At 39.2% G+C, this 21100-nt stretch overlaps 1 protein-coding gene across 8 annotated transcripts in view; it reads right to left on the minus strand.

Annotated features, from left to right (window-relative positions):
- BCAS3 (BCAS3 microtubule associated cell migration factor) overlaps positions 1–21100 on the minus strand; it is a 576417-nt gene that overhangs the window by 189760 nt on the left and 365557 nt on the right. For 2 of the 8 annotated variants that reach the window (XM_089900970.1, XM_089900969.1), the window contains one exon: positions 1–19472. This exon is cut by the window's left edge and continues 23396 nt beyond it. The exons of the other annotated variants lie outside the window; for them this stretch is intronic. In XM_089900970.1, the coding sequence (XP_089757096.1) occupies positions 19442–19472 (31 nt within the window). In that variant the 3' untranslated portion in view covers positions 1–19441. The remainder of the gene's footprint in view (positions 19473–21100) is intronic. 8 annotated transcript variants of the gene reach the window in all.

Consider the following 21100-nt stretch of genomic DNA (forward strand, 5'->3'; position numbering starts at 1 on the left):
TCTAAGTACTCAGGGCCCTAACAAGGCTTCCTTTGCAACAAAACAGATAACTAAAGAAACTCTAAGAGACAAGGGCAATGAAAGTGAACAGGTAGAAACTGTCACTGCAGACACTCTCCTGGGAGTTCTGCTCTGCACTCTGCTTCCTGGATGACACCTAAATGGAGAACCAACTAGGGTTCAATACCTTTCAATCTGAACGCCGCTGGCTGTGGGGTCTCTTTGGTTCAGCTTTCTTATAACCGACAAAGAGAGTGGTCTAACCAGGAAATTCCACGTTGGGGTTAACAGAACATTCTTCTTAATGAAGAGGTATCATAGCTATCATATACTATCAGTAAGATACTAACTTGTAAGGAACTAGAAAATTATGAAGCATGTTTAATACAAAACTATACTGAGCATAATTTTTCTTTGATGATTTAGAAGACAGTTCAATATCTTGCCACTGTTTCCGAATCACTATATACACATGATTCCATGGTACTTTGTTTATTTATTTATTTTTAATTTTATTGATTGATTGATTTTTTGGCTGCATTGGGTCTTTGTTTCTGTGTGCAGGCTTTCTCTAGTTGCAGCCAGCGGGGGCTACACTTCATTGCGGTGCGTGGGCTTCTTATTGCTGTGGCTTCTCTTGTTGCGGAGCACGGGCTCTAGGTGCGGGGGCTTCAGCAGTTGCAGCACGTGGGCTCAGTAGTTGTGGCTCACGGGCTCTAGAGCGCAGGCTCAGTAGTTGTGGAGCACGGGCTTAGTTGCTCCGCGGCATGTGGGATCTTTCTGGACCAGGGATCGAACCCGTGACCCCTGCATTGGCAGGCAGATTCTTAACCACTGCGCCACCAGGGAAGTCCCGACTTTTATTGCTTTCTCTTAAGGGTTTTATAAATTTTCCAATATCAACATCTCCCCCACCCCCCTCCCCAAAAAGTCACGTCTTTATCACTGATTTCTGTGACTAACTGAAATATGATCACTTCAATTAAGTCTTTGGTTTATTTGAGTTTTGTTTGTTTATTTTGTTGACTCCTGGACAAATGGAATATGACCACTCCTTAAGCTATATTCCAGGAAGATTATGGAATGAAAACTTTAAACTGCTGAAGAATCTGAGCAATTCTGCATTGGAAGAACATACTATAGTTATTCCTTCAAACATAAAATACCTTGGCGTCAAGTGTTAAAAGAAACTATCCCATTTCTTGAGAGTTTAGAAATGTTGACCCCCTACATTTTAGTAAGAAATGTCTTAGTCAGCAATATTTATCATGTGTGCTGCAGTGCTTTGCTCTTACAATAGAAACAACACCACCTACTCTGGCAGTAAACACATTCTAAGTATTCACTATTGTATTGCCCAATAGGTGTTCAACCAAAATTTGTTGAATGTGAATAAAATGTTGCCCTGATCTTTCACAAAGTAAGACTAAACTTACAGACCTATGACTACAACTTGAACAAGACATGTATGTATATAATTTTTTATACCATGTTGATCCTCTTGAATGTCTCAAATAATAAGACCTTAAGAATGTAAGTAATACCGTCTTTTCTCTCACATTCCAACATGAGTGGCTCCTTAGGCTCCAGCCTTGGCTAGAGAGACAGCTCCTCCCCAAGGAGGGCACTATGACAGGGAATCAGTTTCAGAAAGAGAAATATATCCCTAAACTGGTTTACTTATTATTTTTGTTTTCAACAACAAAAAGCTGAAAACTGCAAAAAGCTATTGGAGAAGTCTACTAAAATAAATGCAGAGTCCAAAAAAATCAGTGAACCATACCCATAAGGTTTATTACTGGGATCATCTTGGTCTTGCTGCTGTATAACAGACTGTAACATGGAAAAAGGCAGGGAGGAATTCTGTCAGGACATCTCCAAATAAAATATGGTGTGTGTATCTGTCTAGAAAAATGGTACAGATGAACCAGTTTGCAAGGCAGAAATAGAGACACAGATGTAGAGAACAAACGTATGGACACCAAGGGGGGAAGCGGGGGATGGGGGGTAGGGATGGGGTGAAGTGGGAGATCGGGATTGACGTATATACACTAATATGTATAAAATAGGTAAGTAATTGAAAAAAAATGAAGTTGCTAAGAGAGCAGATCTTAGAAGCTCTCAACATAAGAACAAAAATTTGTTAACTGTGTGGTAATGGATGTTAGCTAGACTTACTCTGGTGATCATTTTGCAACATATACAAATATCAAATCATTTTATTGAACACCTGAATCTAATATAATGTGGTATGTCAATTATATCTCAATAAAAAATGGTAAATTAAAAAAAATTAAAAAAGAATATGGTGTGTGTATCTGTCCTTTCTCTATAACCATATAATAGGAGAAAATTCTCTTTCTGTGGAGGCAAATGCATTTGAAACATCTCCTTCTTGGGAATTAAAAAAAAAAAACAACAGGTGTCAGGAACACTTCCACAATTCCATTGCAAGCCCTCCCTCACAAAATGATTCTCACCTATCCCTATCCCACAGAGAAATCAAAATCTTCCTGAACCAGCCTCTTCAATAAGTGGTGCTGGGAAAACTGGACAGGTACATGTAAAAGTATGAAATCAGAACACTCCCTAACACCATACACAAAAATACACTCAAAATGGATTAAAGACCTAAACGTAAGGCCAGACACTATCAAACTCTTAGAGGAAAACATAGGCAGAACACTCTATGACATAAATCACAGCAAGATCCTTTTTGACCCACCTCCTAGAGAAATGGAAATAAAAACAAAAATAAACAAATGGGACTTAATGAAACTTAAAAGCTTTTGCACAGCAAAGGAAACCATAAACAAGACCAAAAGACAACCCTCAGAATGGGAGAAAATATTTGCAAATGAAGCAACTGACAAAGGATTAATCTCCAAAATTTACAAGCAGCTCATGCAGCTCAATATCAAAAAAACAAACAACCCAATCCAAAAATGGGCAGAAGACCTAAATAGACATTTCTCCAGAGAAGATATACAGATGGCCAACAAGCACATGAAAGAATGCTCAACATCATTAGAGAAAAGCAAATCAAAACTACAATGAGATATCATCTCACACTGGTCAGAATGGCCATCATCAAAAAATCTAGAAACAATAAATGCTGGAGAGGGCGTGGACAAAAGGGAACACTCTTGCACTGTTGGTGGGAATGTAAATTGATACAGCCACTATGGAGAACAATATGGAGGTTCCCTAAAAAACTAAAAACAGAACTACCATACGACCCAGCAATCCCACTACTGGGCATATACCCTGAGAAAACCATAATTCAGAAGAGTCACGTACCACAATGTTCCTTGCAGCACTATTTACAATAGCCAGGACATGGAAGCAACCTAAGTGTCCATCGACAGATGAATGGATAAAGAAGATGTGGCACATATATACAATGGAATATTACTCAGCCATAGAAAGAAACGAAATTGAGTTATTTGTAGTGAGGTGGATGGACCCAGAGTCTGTCATACAGAGTAAAGTAAGTCAGAAAGAGAAAAACAAATACCGTATGCTAACACATATATATGGAATCTAAGAAAAAAAACAAAAAAGGTCATGAAGATCCTAGGGGTAAGACGGGAATAAAGACACAGACCTACTAGAGAATGGACTTGAGGATATGGGGAGGGGGAAGGGTAAGCTGTGACAAAACGAGAGAGTGGCATGGACATATATACACTACCAAACGTAAAACAGATAGCTAGTGCGAAGCAGCCGCATAGCACAGGTACATCAGTTAGGTGGTTTGTGACCACCTAGAGGGGTGGGATAGGGAGGGTGGGAGGGAGGGAGACGCAAGAGGGAAGAGATATGGGAATATATGTATATGTATAACTGATTCACTTTGTTATAAAGCAGAAACTAACACACTACTGTAAAGCAATTATACTCCAATAAAGATGTTAAAAAAAAAACAAAAAAAAAAGGTGTCAGGAACACTTCCACAATTCCATTGCAAGCCCTCCCTCACAAAATGATTCTCACCTACCCCCATCCCACAGAGAAATCAAAATCTTCCTGAACCATACATACTCCTATAAGAATGGCAGCTCCATACACATTGCAGTCACTGTCAGTTTACTTACCCAAGATATTTTCCAATGAGAGGTCTTTAATTTTTACTTAAGAAAAAAATACTGCACGACCAGGATACATATGTATCATTTGGGGGAGTAAAACCATCTACATACTGACCAAATTTTATATTCTGTGAACCAAATCTACAATCAGCCTGTAAATGTAAATCAGCTCTACATTTATCTGGCTATTAAGCACAAATTTAGGATTTCTTACTAGAAGGAATCCAATTTGGTTATGGCATTAAATGTGTGCTTTTTTCCTCTCTGAGAGACAGTAATATAATTGAATTCTGTCCATCACAGCAGATCAGGACTGCTCATCTTTGTGCAGCGATCATGTCTGTAAAGGCCAGAGAAGGCAGTACTGATACTTTTCCAGCACAAACTACTAGTTAAATATCAGCTGAGGAGAATGAGTTCAACCAACCAAACAGCAAGTCAGGCACCATGAAACTGGATTTGCGGAGGCTGGTGTGTGTGTTGTAGGCGAAGGAGCAGATGACTACCCTCAACCAGCAAACACCCTTGCCCTCAGCTGACATCACCTTTCCAGATGGCTGGCTCAACCAGTGCTAGATTGTTTAAAATAAAGACATCGTCTGTGTTTTCACTTAGAAATGAGTACACTGAGGTGCAGAAGGAAAGAAAAAAAAAAAAGTCACGGATATAATCACGTGATCGATCAAATACTGCTTAAACCTATAGCCACATTTGGTAGCACTGTGTCTTTTAAAGAATTGAAAAGCACTGTGCTCTGGGATAATGATATAAGAACAACTGCTTTAAATTAAATGCAACAAGTAGACCTTGTAACATGACCAAAATCCATCCCAGGCTTTTTCTAAATTCCAAAGGCACCAAATTCCTCTTTAACAGTATTTGATAAGAAATGCTTAACACTTTTCTTTTCATATATTTCCTGTAATTACACATTTATAACAAAATGTGGATTTACTTGGCAGCCAAACCAAAGTGTTTCATATTGCTCTTAGATTGCAACCCTTGCTGCTGAAATACAGTATACTAAAAATGAAATAACTTTTCCATTTTATTGTGGTTATAAGCTTCCTGCTAGGCAGCAACCTAATTGATACTTTTGATGTTAGCTTTTTTTAAGACACGCTATCCTTCATCATCTACAGAGTATTTTAACTATAGATCTCTTGCAGTCTTCCCAAAGTTGACAGAGAGAAGGGGGAAGGGGTGGGAGGAGGAAGGCCACTTTATCAAAGTCATTGGAAATACAAGGTATTAATTATGTTAAATGAAGAAATATGGGCATTTGGTTACTTTTGTGGGTCAGAAATATTTTAATCTGACACTGCCAGCCAGCTGCCTCTCCCTGAACAGCCCCCCCTGCATTTATATCAGTTGCAGGGACACATCAAAGCTCCAAAAAGTGAGGAAAGCCACCACCAGTGGGGCCTTTCCCCCTCCCCCCACCAAGGTCTAGTTTTAACTAGAGCGACCGCAGTGTTATCCACTACAATGAGTAATAAGGCCATGACCTTTTTTTACATTTTGTAAGTATGTATAGATGTTAGAAAAACTGGTAAACCCTTAGCCCAAAGGGTGGGGGGGAAGCCCCAGTGGATGGAAAATAAAACTTTTGTGATATTTAGAAAAGAAAACAAATGGTGTTCTCAATTGCTCCCAGTCAAAGCAGAGTTGGCTCACACAGATGCAGCTGACTTCTAAGCTTTGCTAAATCGGCCAAGCACACGGTCCAGGAGCAGAGTTACAAGGAGGGGAAACATAGCCCCGGTGCCCGAACGCGCTTTATTAAAGCGACGCATGGAAACTTTGGATATGAACAATCAAAGAAGCCAATAGCAATTACGTAAATGCAACGTATCTCTTGTATGACCAGGGCAGGGACTTCTACAAGGTCACCTAGTAACATTTTAAAAATCCATTCTGACCATTTCATAAAAGTTTTCTGATCAAGGGATCAGATAATGTGTTAAGAAGTCAGGTCACTACAACGTGTAATAATTGTGCAAAACAAAACAAAAAACAACAACCCTGCTTTAGACGATAAAAAACCACCTTTTCGTGAACTGTCCTTTATTTCTATTTTTGATTCCAGTAGCATATAAACATTTTGGGCAAATGTATTCATAGATGATTCTACTTTCAATAAATTTTTTATTTGAATCATAGATAAGTACCACATTTTTTCTTCTTTGACTTCAACTGCAGAAAATTCTCAAAGGAATTAATTGAACTACGGGTACTAATTTTAAGAAACTAACCCTTTGCATGTAATATTCAGGCAAACAGAACTTATCTATTCTAGGATTGGGTTTTGAGAGTCCTTATGGTAGAATTTTTTAAAAATAGGAATTAATCAGCATAAAACAAGAATACACCATGCTTGTCTTGAACCTTATACATCACAGGTAGAGAGTGCGGCATCTTTTAGGTAAAAACACAACAAACAAAACACAATAACTAAACCCCACAAGAGACAAGTGAAAAGACAAAGGCCCTCCCTTTCCCTGCCTCTGAAAAGGAACAGATGAAGCCAAGGGCCTTTTCACTCTTGTTGACTCATTTCAACCTTACCCACACGTTTGTGTTTCACTATAGCTCTCCCACCTCCTCAAGGATGTTAAAAGTGCACAAGATCTCTGTATAAAGATATTCATTACGGAGCTGCCTGTACTTTTTCTAATCTTAATTCGATAGAAATCCACATATCATGAGTCAGGCTTACAAACTAATTTTAGGTCAGGAATAAAAGGATTTAGAAATACATTTGCCTGCAATCACTTTACAGTTTTCTTCCTTATTTCAGATACTACTTCTTGGAATAAAAATGGAGTGATAAGAAATTTCACTTCTTTTGATAGTTCATTGCTGTTAGAGGTGACAGCTACCAGCACAAGGAATTTAAAACTAAACCGAACAGAACCCCTCTCAGCTGACGCTGGGTATACCTTCTCTGAAATTAGTACAGAGCAACGTTCAATTTTGAAAATAAGCAGAAGTAAACATATTGATTTTCTGTTCCCATGTTTAATTCTTATTAAGTAATCAAAGGCAGCAAAAAAAAAAAAAAAATCCTAGCTGAGACAGTGAGGACTGTAACGCTATTCTCAGGCTTTTAAAGGAGAAAATGTATTAATACGTATGGATTCATAAGTTTGTGCTTTAAATGAGAAAAATTATGTACATATATTTGATTTGTTGATGTCACATTGTGTCAAGAAAAAATGCAAGCTGATATAGAAATAATTTTCCCTTGTATACATACAAGAAAATACATTTCTGACAGTGAAACCTGTGAACTTCGTATCAATTTTCTGAGCTTTTAGCATTTTCATTATTTGCTAACTTCTACATTTTCTAAATACGTAAGACCTTTATTTTAAACAAGTGTAGTCAGACTAGTCTGGTTTTTCCACTGATGTCTAAATAAAATTCCTTTACTAGAGTTTCCTTACTGCCTCATGTACTATGCCTCTCTCTCTTTAAGCAAATATCAGAATCAGGCTGTTAGTGCAACTTGAATTTCATTGTTAAGACATGAATGTGGAAATTATTCAAAAGTCTGGATGAAGATAGCCTGATATCTGATGCAGTATTAATGCAATCTGTCTAATCTCAGCTAAAGATTCACTACCAAAATTACCAACAATTATAATAGCTACATGAATTCAGTAAAATACTTTTGAAAAAGTTACCAGCCTTGTCGGTCTAATCTGATTTTTCAAAATGACTCAGAGATTTAGCTTAATTACATGAAAGCAGTCGATGTTGGATTAAAACAAATACCAACCACAAAAAGTCATGTACATATTCTAGCACGCTTTCTAAAAAATGACCGAAACGCTTCAAAAACTTGGCATAAAGGTGCAGGTACTAACGTTACAAGAGATTTGATGGGTCACGTAACGAATAAGAAATCATCTCCCAGAAGTTTGAAGGACAAGAAAATAAAGCTTTCTGTGAATGTAGAAAAAAATATCTGACTATAAGCAAAATATCCATGATTAAATAAATTGTAGGTGATTGAAATTGACTAGCATTTTACAATATTAATGCTAATGGTTCTTCATAGTCTTGTTTGCACGTTTAACAGCTCCCATTAAAAAGAAAAAAAAAGACTTGTACACAGGAAGGAGAAGCGAAGGGAAAACTAAAGCCATACATGGTAAGGATGGAGATAGAAGAAATATCGAATCAGCTAGAAATATACAATAGCAGTTTCCAATGTTGAGTCAGGAAATAAGGTAGTTAGAGAAAAGTTGCAATCCAAAGAGAAAACACTTTTAGGAAATGGCAAAATTAAAACAGAAGTAGATATGTAAAATAGATGAATGAAGACAAGGTCTTCCTGCACCAAGGGAGTTGTTTAGGAGAAACAGTGTCCGTTTGTGGCCAGCGATAATACTTTCCATTCAATAGAGTTTGCAGCTTGCTGATTCATATGATTGCAGGCTGGCGCCCTGCTGGCGAGCCTCTCCACTGAAATTAAATCCACTCTCTTCAGTTATAAATTATAATGCTCTATAAACAACACTCCCATTGGGAATGGGGAGAGAGAGAAAGAGAAGAAGAGAAGGAGAGGGAAGAGTGGAAAAAAAAGAGGAAGAGAGGAAGGCAGAGAGAAAAAAAAAAGAGCCGGAGAGGGAGAGCGTTTCTGCACAGTCCACTCACTGTTTAATGTTCTGCTCTTCTGCAACAAACAAGGGGAGTAGCTCTTCCCCAGATATCACTCCTGCTGTAATTCCTACACTGTTTGATGTAGAGCCCAGAGAGGAACGTGGGACAGTAATGTGAGTCTATAAGGAAAAGCACTTAGGAATCAATGAGTATGCAAGAAGATAAAACCATAAAATAGATTTTATACATGGATTTTTCAAATCCATTATTGAATATATCTTTGGAGTCCCAGGGGAGAACCAAAATAAAATAAAGTTCTTGATTCTATTTAGATAAATTAGATCTACACATGGCACATCTTTTGATATCCAAATCAATCAGAGATATTCCCTCAAAATGCCCGGGCAGGCAAAGGAAACATAGGAAAGCAAAGATAAAAAGAATCATGCCCAAACGGCCACAGACAAGGAGTCCAGGACGAAAAGAAAGTTCAATGATTTGATCACCCACAGCACGTAGAGATTAAACACATTTTTTAAAATGAATATCTATCTCAGAATTCAATGTTAAACTTATAGGAAAGTGAAACCTCAATTGTTTAATGCTGAAGAGTTTCTTGGTTGTTTGTTTTTTTTATAAAGGTGGTTTCAGAAGGAAAAAATTAGAAAATATTCAGTTTTGTCAATTTCCTAAATAACTCTTGGAAGAGTCCATCGTAGAGTTGGTTTGTATGCATCAGTTTCAGGGCATTAAATTGTATCTATATTCCACATTTCTTTTGTGTGTCAGTCTTTCTTAGGACTGATTTATGCCCCAAAGTGGGGTAGAAACAATTACTGTCATATGCCAATTAGTATTCCAAAGGATCACGTCCACAGGTTACTCATCAACTACAAAAGGACACAGTTCCGTATGAAAAAACACCTTTGAAATTTCTTACTAAACGATGAACCTGCACATAAAAAATGTCAGGGGAGGCAGGGGTTGGAGAGGATGAGAGAGAGAGGGATGGAAGAGGCGGGGAGAGAAGCAAACCCGGTCAAACCTAGGTTTGAATGTGATTTAGGAAAGCAGCAAACCTGCAAACCCAAGATGCGTTTCCAGTGAGGAAACTCAAGGCAAACAGAATCCTCCACAAATCCCCGATTCCCATTTCTCTTTTATTTACGCAGACCCAGTATTACTCCCATTTTCCTTCCAAAGTAACAAGATGAAAGACAACTCCAGTTTCCTACTTTAGTCACAGAGAGAAGAAAGAAAGGAAAGGGGACTGAGATTTCAGTTTTAGACCTGAAGGAACTGTACCAAGCTAAATTCCAAACTGTGAAAAAACCCAAAACCCAAAAACTTTAAAACGGAAACATTGACCCAAACCTTAACCAGAGAATTAGGTTTAGGAACAACTCTGATTTTGCTCGCGCTCTCTCTCCTTTTTTTTTTTTTTCAAACGTGTCTGGCTGACTGTCTCTCTCTGTCTCTCTGCTTTTGGTTGTGGTGCATACCAAGTAAATTATTTGCTGATAGGTGAATCTCAGCAAATGCTTTTCTTCCTTTGAATGCCTGGTGAGCTTGTTGGGAAAAGTCATTTAAGTCACTTAAAACAATCCCATGAAAAGTAAAACTCAATTCTGAAATAAGAGTATAACTTAGAGCTTAAAAATAAATTAAATAAAGGAAACATTAAAAGATAAATGGAGCAGGATGCTCTGTGGCTGAGGTAATCTGAGTGGAAAGGGAAGAAGGAGGGTTACGTTAATAAATGATTAAAAGGCCTTAACAAGGGCCTATCAGGTTGACCAGGAAAGCATTCTTCTCTTGGGCTCCTCCTCGAGACCACCTTTTTTACATTTGTTCTCAATGGTGATCAATATGGTTTTCATTTGCTGATTTCCATAATGCCATATGTGATCTGCCAGCCTGACATAATGAAGCTAGAAAGAGCTGAAGTCATTTGAGCATTCTCGCTTGCATGACTGTCGCCAGTTCACCAAATGCCTGTTATCTGAAAGTCAGTATTTTTCTTTTGCTTATTGACAAATACCAGCAGTGTTTGCCCATAGACAGATGTAAAACCTCAGCATTGGGTGACAAATTTAAGTTAAGATTCAAGTTAAATAATACACTTTTTCTGGAGGTTTTTTTTTTCTTTTTTTTGTCACCACTCAACCTGTAATTTAAGTTGGATTAAACACAGAAAAACAAGATTTAAGTGTGAATTATCCATTTCTGAACACAAATGCTCACTTCTGTTGATAAACCAATAAATCACGAAGAATAAAGCACACATACTTGATGATGCCACCAAAGCCTCAGGACATATTTATTGCCCCAATTCAAGCTTTCCTATAAAGATATCAATTTAGTTGGCCCACTACTACTTGTCTCTGATAACGTTCACAGAAATTCATATCGAACGATGTTTATTAAATTTTTACTCCCTGTTAAAGTTTCTTTAATCTATGCTCTAGGATGGAGAAACTTTTTTTTTTTTTTTTTTTTTTTTTTTTTGCGGTACGCGGGCCTCTCACTGTTGTGGCCTCTCCCGTTGTGGAGCACAGGCTCTGGATGCGCAAGCTCAGCGGCCATGGCTCACGGGCTCAGCCGCTCCGCGGCATGTGGGATCTTCCTGGACCGGGGCACGAACCCGTGTCCCCTGCATCGGCAGGCGGACTCTCAACCACTGTGCCACCTGGGAAGCCCCCTGGAGAAACATTTTTATCACATGTAAGCCTCTCACGCCTTTTTTTTTCATTGTACAGCAAAATGAGTTTGTTGAGGTCATCTCACATGAGGGAGCTATGCAAGAACCTTCCATGATGCCTGAAATGTCTCATTACAAATTCTCTGTATTGTGCATTGGTCACTTTCCCATATTCAAAAGACAATTTCAAGGAAAAGTGCCGACAGGAACACATTTCTGAAATGATTTCTTTTGTCTTTTGCAAGCCAAAAAACCCCCCCACAAAAAACAGTTGCATTCAATCAAAAGAACACTTCAAGTTTACATTTTAAAAACAAAACTATATTTAGTGACAGTAACTTCATTCACAATAGATTTTATTCCTTTTTACATTAAACACATTAAATAATGAATAATCTGGTGATTAACTGATAAAGTCATGTTTTAGTTCTCAAGAATGTGAAAGTCTGTGGTGGTAGTTTTGTCCGGGAACTATGAAAACAAAGTTACGGAGTTTTGCCAAAAAAATCTCCCTGAGTTTTCCCAAAAAGGTGAATGTGTCATGGCTGAGTCAGCGCCCAAAGTTTTATAAATAGTTCTATCTCCAAATATTGCATTTGCTCCAACACGCAGTTCAAAATCTCTGCTTTATTACATGGGTTTTCTTTTTCCTTCGTTCCTTCCTTCCTTCCTTCGTTCCTTCCTTCCTTCCTTCCTCCCTCTCTTCTGTCTGTCCTTCCTCCCTTTCCTTCCTTCGTTTCTTCCCTCCATCCTTCCTCCCTCCCTCCCTCCCTCCATCTCTTTTCTTTCTTCCTTCCTTCCTTCCTTCCTTCCTCCCTCCCTTTCTTCCTTCCACCCTCCCTCCCTTCCCTTTTTATACATGCTTATCCAGCAAAGGACATAACTGGCTCAAAACAAAACAAAACAAAACTGAAGGAAGGCAGTGTGACATATATCTACAGGAAAAATCCTTCAAGAGAACCAAGCAGTCCCAGGGGATGAACACCAAGCTTACTCAGCCCTTGCTTCCTTTCTTTAAAATGGATTGCTGTCTGTTTATTCTCCTTTCTCATAATTCCTTTATCACCAGTAAAGGGATACTTAAACGATGAGATCTTTAAACTGGCTAGTTGCAGAACATGGACTGTTCTGAAATGTTTGTTGTTGGTGGTGGTTGTTTGTTAATTCCTTTGGAAAACACTAGCAGATTCTACCCACAAATGGGAAGATAGGAGTTCAGATATCACCATGTTACTAAAGAATCTTATAAATGCCGTTGCGTTCTGATACTAAAGTTGATAATGAAGTTAAATAGTGAAGTTTAGCAAAAAAATCAGAAAACAACAAGCTAATACAAGGATTCTAAAGGCATACAAAGGTGGAAAGAATGCATTTCAGGGACCTTTCCCTGGGACTCTGAGATTTGGGGCTAATGAAAAAAGCAAAGGCTAAAGAACACGTGGTCTGTCTAAAAGTACCAAGCTACCTTCTCTTGTGAATTCCAAATTAAGTAAATAGGAGCTGTCACATTACAATGGGGGGGTTGGTGAGGTCAGATCTTTTAAGTACATTGAGTCATCTCTTTCCTTACGATAGTCATAGTAAAAACCGTAAGCAATAGAAAACCAAGAGAAAAGGTAATTTTGCCTAGATGTGAACCAGGGTGAAAGGCAGGAGTGATATTCTTAAAGTCTAGTGGAACTGGTGGCAGACTACCCTATGGGGTATTTGGCCACTAACCTTTACGCTTTCCTTGAACATGGCCTCAGTTGCCTTAACTCTAAAATATCAGCCACCAAATCCAATTATTAGAAGTTATACAAGTAACTGCCACACTGAGAGGTCAGATTAACACTCCTACCTCATAACACGATGATGACAACAAGTTAGTCAGAATAGTTGAAAAGACTCACAAAAGACGGAATCATAATCAGAAGAGACTTCTAAAGTGAGGTAATGAGGTGGAGGGCATGGCAGGAAAGGGCCACTCTTATTTGCAGAAGCAACAAGAAGACAAAGAAAGTTCTATGGACAATGGACAGACGAGAAAACTATCAAGGTTCTTCCGAGCTCTAGTGAACTCAGGAGGATTAGGAGAAAAACTGTTAGAGCAAGATGATGGAAGAAAAAAAAATTTTTTATAACTGTATATTGGTTTTTAATTAATTAATTATATTTTTGGCTGCATTGGGTCTTAGATGCTGTGCGTGGGCTTTCTCTAGTTGCGGCGAGCGGGAGCTACTCTTTGTTGTGGTGTGCGGGCTTCTCACTGCGGTGGCTTCTCTTGCTGCGGAGCACGGGCTCTAGGTGTGCGGGCTTCAGTAGTTGAAGCACGCAGGCTCAGTAGCTGTGGCTCACGGGCTCTAGAGTGCAGGCTCAGTAGTTGTGGCGCACGGGCTTAGTTGCTCCACGGCATGTGGGATCTTCCTGGACCAGGGCTCGAACCCGTGTCCCCTGCATTGGCAGGCGGATTCTTAACCACTGCACCACCAGGGATGTCCAGGAAGAAAATTTTTAAAAGAAGGACCAAGGAAAGGCATTATCTCCTGCAATGTCAAGACAGCATAAATAAGAAAGTTCAATAATAAGTGGTTCACATATAGAAAAAAATCTCTGTGAGGCTGTTGGTAGTTCCTCTGCCATGTGGGGCAATCCTATCTTTCACCGCTTTGTAGAGGGAGGTGTACCCACCAAACTCAAGGGCACCTTTCTCTCCAAAAGGAAAATGACCAGGAATCTGCAGTACTGGGATAGTTTTGGTTTTTTTTTTTTTTAATGTAACCTCAAGATTTTACACTCTTCATAATAAAATGAAACATGAAGTTTAGAACTGGACCACTTGATTCTCTTACGTCCTTCCAGTTCAAGGAAAGGATAACCTAGTCTGCCTACTATAGCCTCTGCTTCTTGTCATAATGCTGCTCTCTGTGGGCAGAGGATCCTTGTCCTTCTTGTACTGGGTCACATAGTGGGGTTGGTGCTTGCCACACTTTTTACAGGAAGTTCGCTGGGTTTTAGCAACGTTCGCCACACTCGGGGTAGCATGATCAGCTCGGAAAGCTGTGGTCTACTGTCATCGCCACTGTATCCACAGTACTTGCAAGAGCCCCCGAAATGGGGCAGTCATTCAAAACGTGGATGCTGAATGATGGAGATCTTTAGAAGCAACGAGAGGATCTGCAGAAGTCCTTAACGTGTTTTGTATTTTTTTAATAGCAGTAGCAAAATTAAAGAAGCAGGAGAAACAGGAGGCGGTAGCAGCAGCAGCAGCGGTAGCTGTGGTTGTCACGGCCTGAAGTGACAAGCTGGCAGTGCAGGTGAAATCTGGTCGTCTAGATGTGGCTCCCCAGAAATCTGTGGCTCAGGACCTTATCATCAGTAGAGATTTACACCCCTTCAATCGGGCTCCCAGGAAACTCTGAACTACAAAAGAAGGTTTGAGCAAGGGTGGAAAACCAAGATCTTGAGTAACGGAAGGATTTATAGTCAAGTTTGGCAAGTGAGAAATGAAATGATGAGGTTAAGTACCTTATTAGTAATGCTCGGGTCAGGACCAGGTCAGGATGGGTTAAGACAGAAGAGCCACGTCACAAGCTCCAGAAGCAGTCTGGATGGTGCAAGTCATTTTTAAACATGGCCTCAGTTTCCCGAACTCTAAAACAGCAGCCACCAGATCCAATTATTAAAAGGTCTACAAGAGCAAATCCAAGTGTAATCAAGGAAGGCAAAGGAACGGGGAGAGTTGAGAAACCTGTCTGTGGAAGGCAGATAAAAGAGAGGACTGCATTATTTTATCTCGTGATCAATGGGGAACTCTATGCCAGGAGCAGAATTTCTATTTCTAGAGCAGGTAGGGCTCTATCACACAGCTTGTCCAATGGTTCCCACTTTTCAGTCCACGCGGGTGGTGGTGATTATTTTTAATGTATTCCTCCTTCAATAAGTCATAAATAAGCTTACCTATTCAAATGACCACAATAAATGATGAGAAATAGCACACTGACCCATAAGCAGCAAAGACCCAGAAGGCAACACTTAAAACATAAACTGCCAAGAGCAACTTGATCGGGTTTCATAAATCAGAGCGACCATGGCCCTAAAACGTGGGACTGAGAGCTCCAGTAATTGCAGCCTTCTGTCTGGAAGCATACAGTAAAAATAGCCACAGTAAGCACTCCTCCTGACCAATCAATAGACTCCTATTAACCTCCCGGCCAATTACAGGATGATTGGCTAAGCAAACAAAGAATTATTGGCTGTTTAGCTGGGACTTTATTCAGGCCTCCCTCTTCCCCTGTTTCTCATTCTGTTCCTCTCCTCCCCACCCCCTTTCCTGTGAGGAAAAAAACTTCTGCAAACACCTGATATTCATCTAAGTCTCTGCAGTTGTACAGTCTTGTTAAATTGTTACCACCTTTTCCACAAGCAGTTTTGGCAATTAACCTCATGGCCAGGGACTTCAAAGAAAACAACTGTTGAGTTTAACCTCTCTGAGCTACCATAGATTCTTTTATGATTTTTCCTGAAACACTTTCATCCAGAGAGGAAAAAATGCAGACTGATAAAATGAATGTTTATTTTAATATTTGGTTAATTAAGGAGACGAACGCCTCAGACATGCGCCATAAAGTGGTGTGCTCGCTTCTCAAAGTCTCCACAAAGCGAGGTTTTATTTTAATTTACATTCCCAACACATGTGTGCTTCTCTGCTTGTCCACAAATCCTACATTTGCTGGAATCCAAGGATTTGATACATTTGACCCTCTCTTGCCCCTGTTCACAAATCTCTCATATGTTTCTCTAAACTGTTTATAAGTTCAGAATGAAAAAGGCATGTAAAATTAATGCTAAGGACCAAAGTTGCCATTAAAAATCTATTTTCATTTTATATTTTTACCCTCATAGATACACTTTTTACATTAAAAGCAAGGCTAATCCCCAACTCTCAGGAGAATAAACTACTAGCAATAAAGATCAAAATATATGACTGAACAAGCAATACAATTCTTCTTGAGTAATCTTGTGGCCTAAGTGTTTCAATGCAATTTATGCTATGTAACCAGCTTTTTACAGCTGTATATAATAATAATCATGGGCCTGATCTTACCAGCTGAAGGCAGGTTTGTGAAGGTGTGTTAACTCCTTCAGGCCACAAAGTTCATATTAGAATTTTAACAAAAGTGATTGAATATTTAGTAGATCCTGAGAACTACAGATTTCTCCTCTGTCTCTGTCAAGGTCAGGCCTTGTAAAATTGCCACTAACACTTTTGCCACTCTGTGAAATGAAGAACTCTACAAACGGTTTAGAGTATTTGTGTAGCTCTTCTAGAAGTACAATGAGGTTGAAATAATAAATCTGCAGCCAAGGCAACAGAGCTTTTGTTTGATATTTATAGTCACCAATACCTTCTTGTTATAATTAACTCCCCTCAAGCCATACATAACTGTTCTCTGGAAGATGACCCTCTACGGTACAGTACTACAAGATGTGATAATTTTGTTAAGGGCCTGGCTTTAACCAAACAGCACTTTTCTGCCAAAACTATCCCCAGCTCCATCCCCACAAATCTAGGGGAGAAAGGAGAGAGCCCAGTAACACCTTAGTTTTTGGAGATAGGCCTGGGGGTAAAGCTCTACTTTTGCTACTTATTGGCTATACTGAAAGTGGCCAAATACAAATAACTATCCCTATCTTGTAGGGATGTCGTGAGGATACAATGGGGTTGAGTATATAATGCAAAAGTCACAAACTTTTATTTGGCCTGTACCGGTTTAAAAATCAGGAAATATCCATAAAAATGTGAATTTCCTGTCTCTCTTGACTAAATGGAAGGTCTGGCAACAGCAACATGGAACGGAGTAGCGACAGAACCTTAACTGCAGGTAATTTGCTATATATAGTTCCCCGGCTTAAACCAGGCCATCGGAACATCTGAGTTTTTGAACCCTCCATGGATAGCTTAAAACAGAGTTTGGAACTGTGTTTGGCGCACAGTGTTTGGTACATAGTAAGTACTCAGTAAAAGAACTACTACACCAAATAAAATCCGTTGACTCCAAAATGGAGAGAGGTTTCACAGGTATCAGCTAAACATTTTATGTGGCACAGAATACATCAAGTTCTGGAAATAATTTTTTAAAACGTCCATGTATTTTGTTTTTATATATATATTTGGAAAGTTTTTTGAAAACAGCATATATATGTATATGTGCTGTCTTCAGACCTTCCAAATATCTCTACGATCTAAAGCTCCTATAGCACTTACTTTTTATCAAGCTTCTTCTGGAATTTAGCACATACGATTTTGTATTGGTATTTGCATCCCTAACCAACTTGTAAGCTCAAGTGTGTATTCCCAAAGCATTGTTGAGACATAAAAATACCTCTAAGTCAGGCAACTCAGGAAACCGCTAGTCTCAAACAAGGAAACAGGTGAGTGCTACTTCAGAAGAATACTCGCTGAGAGGTAGAAGTCTGTTAGATCTACGTTGATAAAAGAAACACCTGTAATTAGGAATGCTGTACACAGCTAACTGTATCAGCAGAAGTGTTTGAAAAGTTTTCGTTTCTTCAGTAAACTAATATTTAAGATACCAATTTGTATAACAAAATTTACTTCCAGATAGTTCAATTCCACATCAGCGTACATTTTGAATTAGCGGGATCCAAATTAGGGACTTGATGGTGTTATCACCCTTTCACTGGGATCATGAGGATTACAAGGAAAAAAATTGAAGAACATAGTGGAAGAGCGAAGGCTAGAATTCAAATCTGCCTCTCTAGCGACAGGATTCTCTCATTTTTACTTTAATTACAGTCCCATACTCAAAGCCAGGCAAACAACCTACCATTTTGATTAGGTTGTCTCAGACAGCTGGGGAGGGAGTGGGTAGAAATAGGCCTATGAGGTCAGTCATTATAAACAATCTGTGTTCAAAAGCAATTTTCAGACCGACCCAAACTGGTTCACAAGTACATAAGTGATCTTGTGCTACAAACAGTAACGCACCAGCTGCCTGTCTGGGGTAGACTGTGCAGAGAGGGATGAGTCCTCTGTAGAAGAGCTGAGGGGCTGCAGGGAAAAAGACAAAAATATGTCTCTACCAAGAAGAAGATAAAAGGCAACCTCAAATTTCAGGAGCATCTTAGCAGCAGCCAGGGAAGGTTTGGCAGTTTCTGCAAACAAGTGGCCTGGGTTGAAATTTGTGAAGGAAGAAAAAAAATGAAATCTGTCATGAACATGAAGTTCAGATCAAACCTAAAACTTCCTCTGTCCACTCTTGTTAAGAGGACTTTCCTATTCAGCAGAACTCTCCAGAGAGCCAAGTGATTTCTGGTCATTCTCACGGCGATAGTTCGCCTTTTCTTCCTTTTTAATTTTTATATTCTTTGTCAACTTGAGTCAAAGGGGGAGGGATATTTTTGCTGAGCATTTAAGAACGGTTTTAAGAAGGAACATTAAATGACACGAGGCTCTGGTGCTATGCTGTACAGTTCAATGAACTCCCGCGCAGATCAGCAAGATGGTTGGAAATGCCTCTCTCCGTCTGTTTTTCATCTCCAAAGTCTGTGTACGCAGTAGAGTGTGAAGAGAGCCTCTCTTTTCTTCAGAACATTCTCCCAACGGTCCTGCCCCCACCCCCACTCCCTCTCCGAAGCCCCTGCAGCAGGGAACAGGAACTAGAGCAAATGCTTTTGTGAATTAAGAGATCTTGTGAGCGTAAATTTGGTCAGGCTGCTCCTTTCTGCAGGCCAGACCCCGCTGCTGCCCCAGGATGTGAACTGTCAGTTTGCATAGCTGGTGATGAGTTGCAGAACCATCAGCAAAGGTGAAGACGGCAGAAACAAGAAAGATTCAAGACTGGTGGAAATCATTTCACAAGGAAAATTTCAGCCATCAGTGGGAGGAAGCTTTGAAAAATGCTGCCATTTCCGAGTCAGAATGAAGGAAAAATTAAATTACTGCCGGTGAGGCGAGCCAAAGTTGCATCTCCCTCCAGGGAGAGTTCTGATAATGGTAAACATTTGACAGCTGGCCTGGAGTTGTTATCTTGTTCTAACAGTTGTTATGGTCTAAATGAATATTTCTGATAAGGAAAGAGAAAGAAAAATTTAAACACTTTTATATTTTTTCTGTTTTAAACCTTAGGGGGTAAGCCAAACAAGTTTAGAGCCACCGAGAACGTACTCCAAATGCTGGAATGATCCTGGCCTGGAAATCTCACCAGTATCATTATTTCCATTAATCTAGATGATGTAATTCTTTGATGTAAATCAACTTACTAAGAAATTATCTTTAACCTTTAGCTTCCTCCGCCACTCAAAAACCATTCCAATTGTTGACTTGAAGTCAAGAAAATAAAGCGTTAATAAAAGCAAATGTAAAAGTCCAAGAACGGAAGCTCAAGACCATGCAGAGAAATGCTGTATTGTTACAGAATCGACTTTTTAGCTACTGAGGATCAACCATCAGAAAATTTTAATCTCTCACTGATTTTATTATTTTATGAAAGCTATTGGGCCAAATATTTCAGAAAGGTAACAGAAATAAAGCAGCCAAAAGAAAGAATTTTAAACTTAAAAAGGACTGTTTACTGGGTGTCTGAGGGTTTTGCATCACCAGGAGATGCAGAGTGCCTGGAGGGATATTTCATTATAAAACACTTGCTCAATTCCTATATATAGCATAAGAAAACAAGTCTGAGTTATTGTCTGAAATGTTCCAGGTCTTCACAGGCACTGGATCTATCACGGTATCTAGACAAGAGCGCAGAGGGCTCGGAGGAGATGGGAAGCAGTCCGGCTACCTTATATGGATCTGCTGATAGTTGTGTCCTCAGAGAAAGCACTGAAGTCCTGAGAATACTATAACCCTCTCCATCTACGTTAAAAAAGAATATCTACACTCCTGAATTTATTCTGCCTCTGACATGCTACCAGATGGGAGTTTACCCCGGGTCAAGAAAAGAGGGACCATGGCAAAAAGCAAAGAGAAGGAAGGAATCAGAACACTGTCCTCCTCTGGAATGAACAGAAACGTAGAAGTTATTTTCAGCAAATTTTATAAAATTTGTACTTTATTTGCCTGAAGTATAACTGGCGTGAAGTCTGGGAAATTTAGTATAATATTTAGCATTCAGAAACAAATTCTTTGAGCATCTGCTTGGCGCTACAAATTGAGCATTTGGTCTCCCATCTTCACACGCCAAGGGAATCAGCCCACCTAATCTGTAGGTAGCCTATATTTCTGTCGCTTGTATACTCAGAATGCATTTTTGCAAACATCATGCCCTAACCAAAGGAAACCTTTACCCAAAGTCTTTCCCTATTTTTCTTTAAAAAACAAAACCAGAAAAATCTACCTTGATTCTTGTATTTGTGGGAAGTAAGAGTTTCATTATTTTTTTCCCCAGGGACCCTGCCCTGCCTTAGTAGGAAAGTATATAAATCGATATTAAAGTATGGTATTTTGAGAATGTTTCAAAGTAAGGTCAAACTGGTGTTAAAAACCTTACTAGTGAAGGCTAAAATAACAGTCTGGCTGAACAGTCTTAAGTGCAGCTGACTCCAATTACTAAGTACATCCTAGCGATTTTTTTTTTTTACTAACAAGAACAATGCAAGCAAGTCTTTGAGTTCAAAAATAATGTCAAAGAGAAGTTACTCATAAGAGAAATTAGATGAATTATCCCAACACTGCAGCCATATAGGCAGC

The sequence above is a fragment of the Delphinapterus leucas genome, chromosome 19 (genome assembly GCF_059928025.1).
Source record: "Delphinapterus leucas isolate spDelLeu-1000000601 "Yukka" chromosome 19, BTC_Dleu_Yukka2, whole genome shotgun sequence".
Classification (NCBI taxonomy): domain Eukaryota; kingdom Metazoa; phylum Chordata; class Mammalia; order Artiodactyla; family Monodontidae; genus Delphinapterus; species Delphinapterus leucas.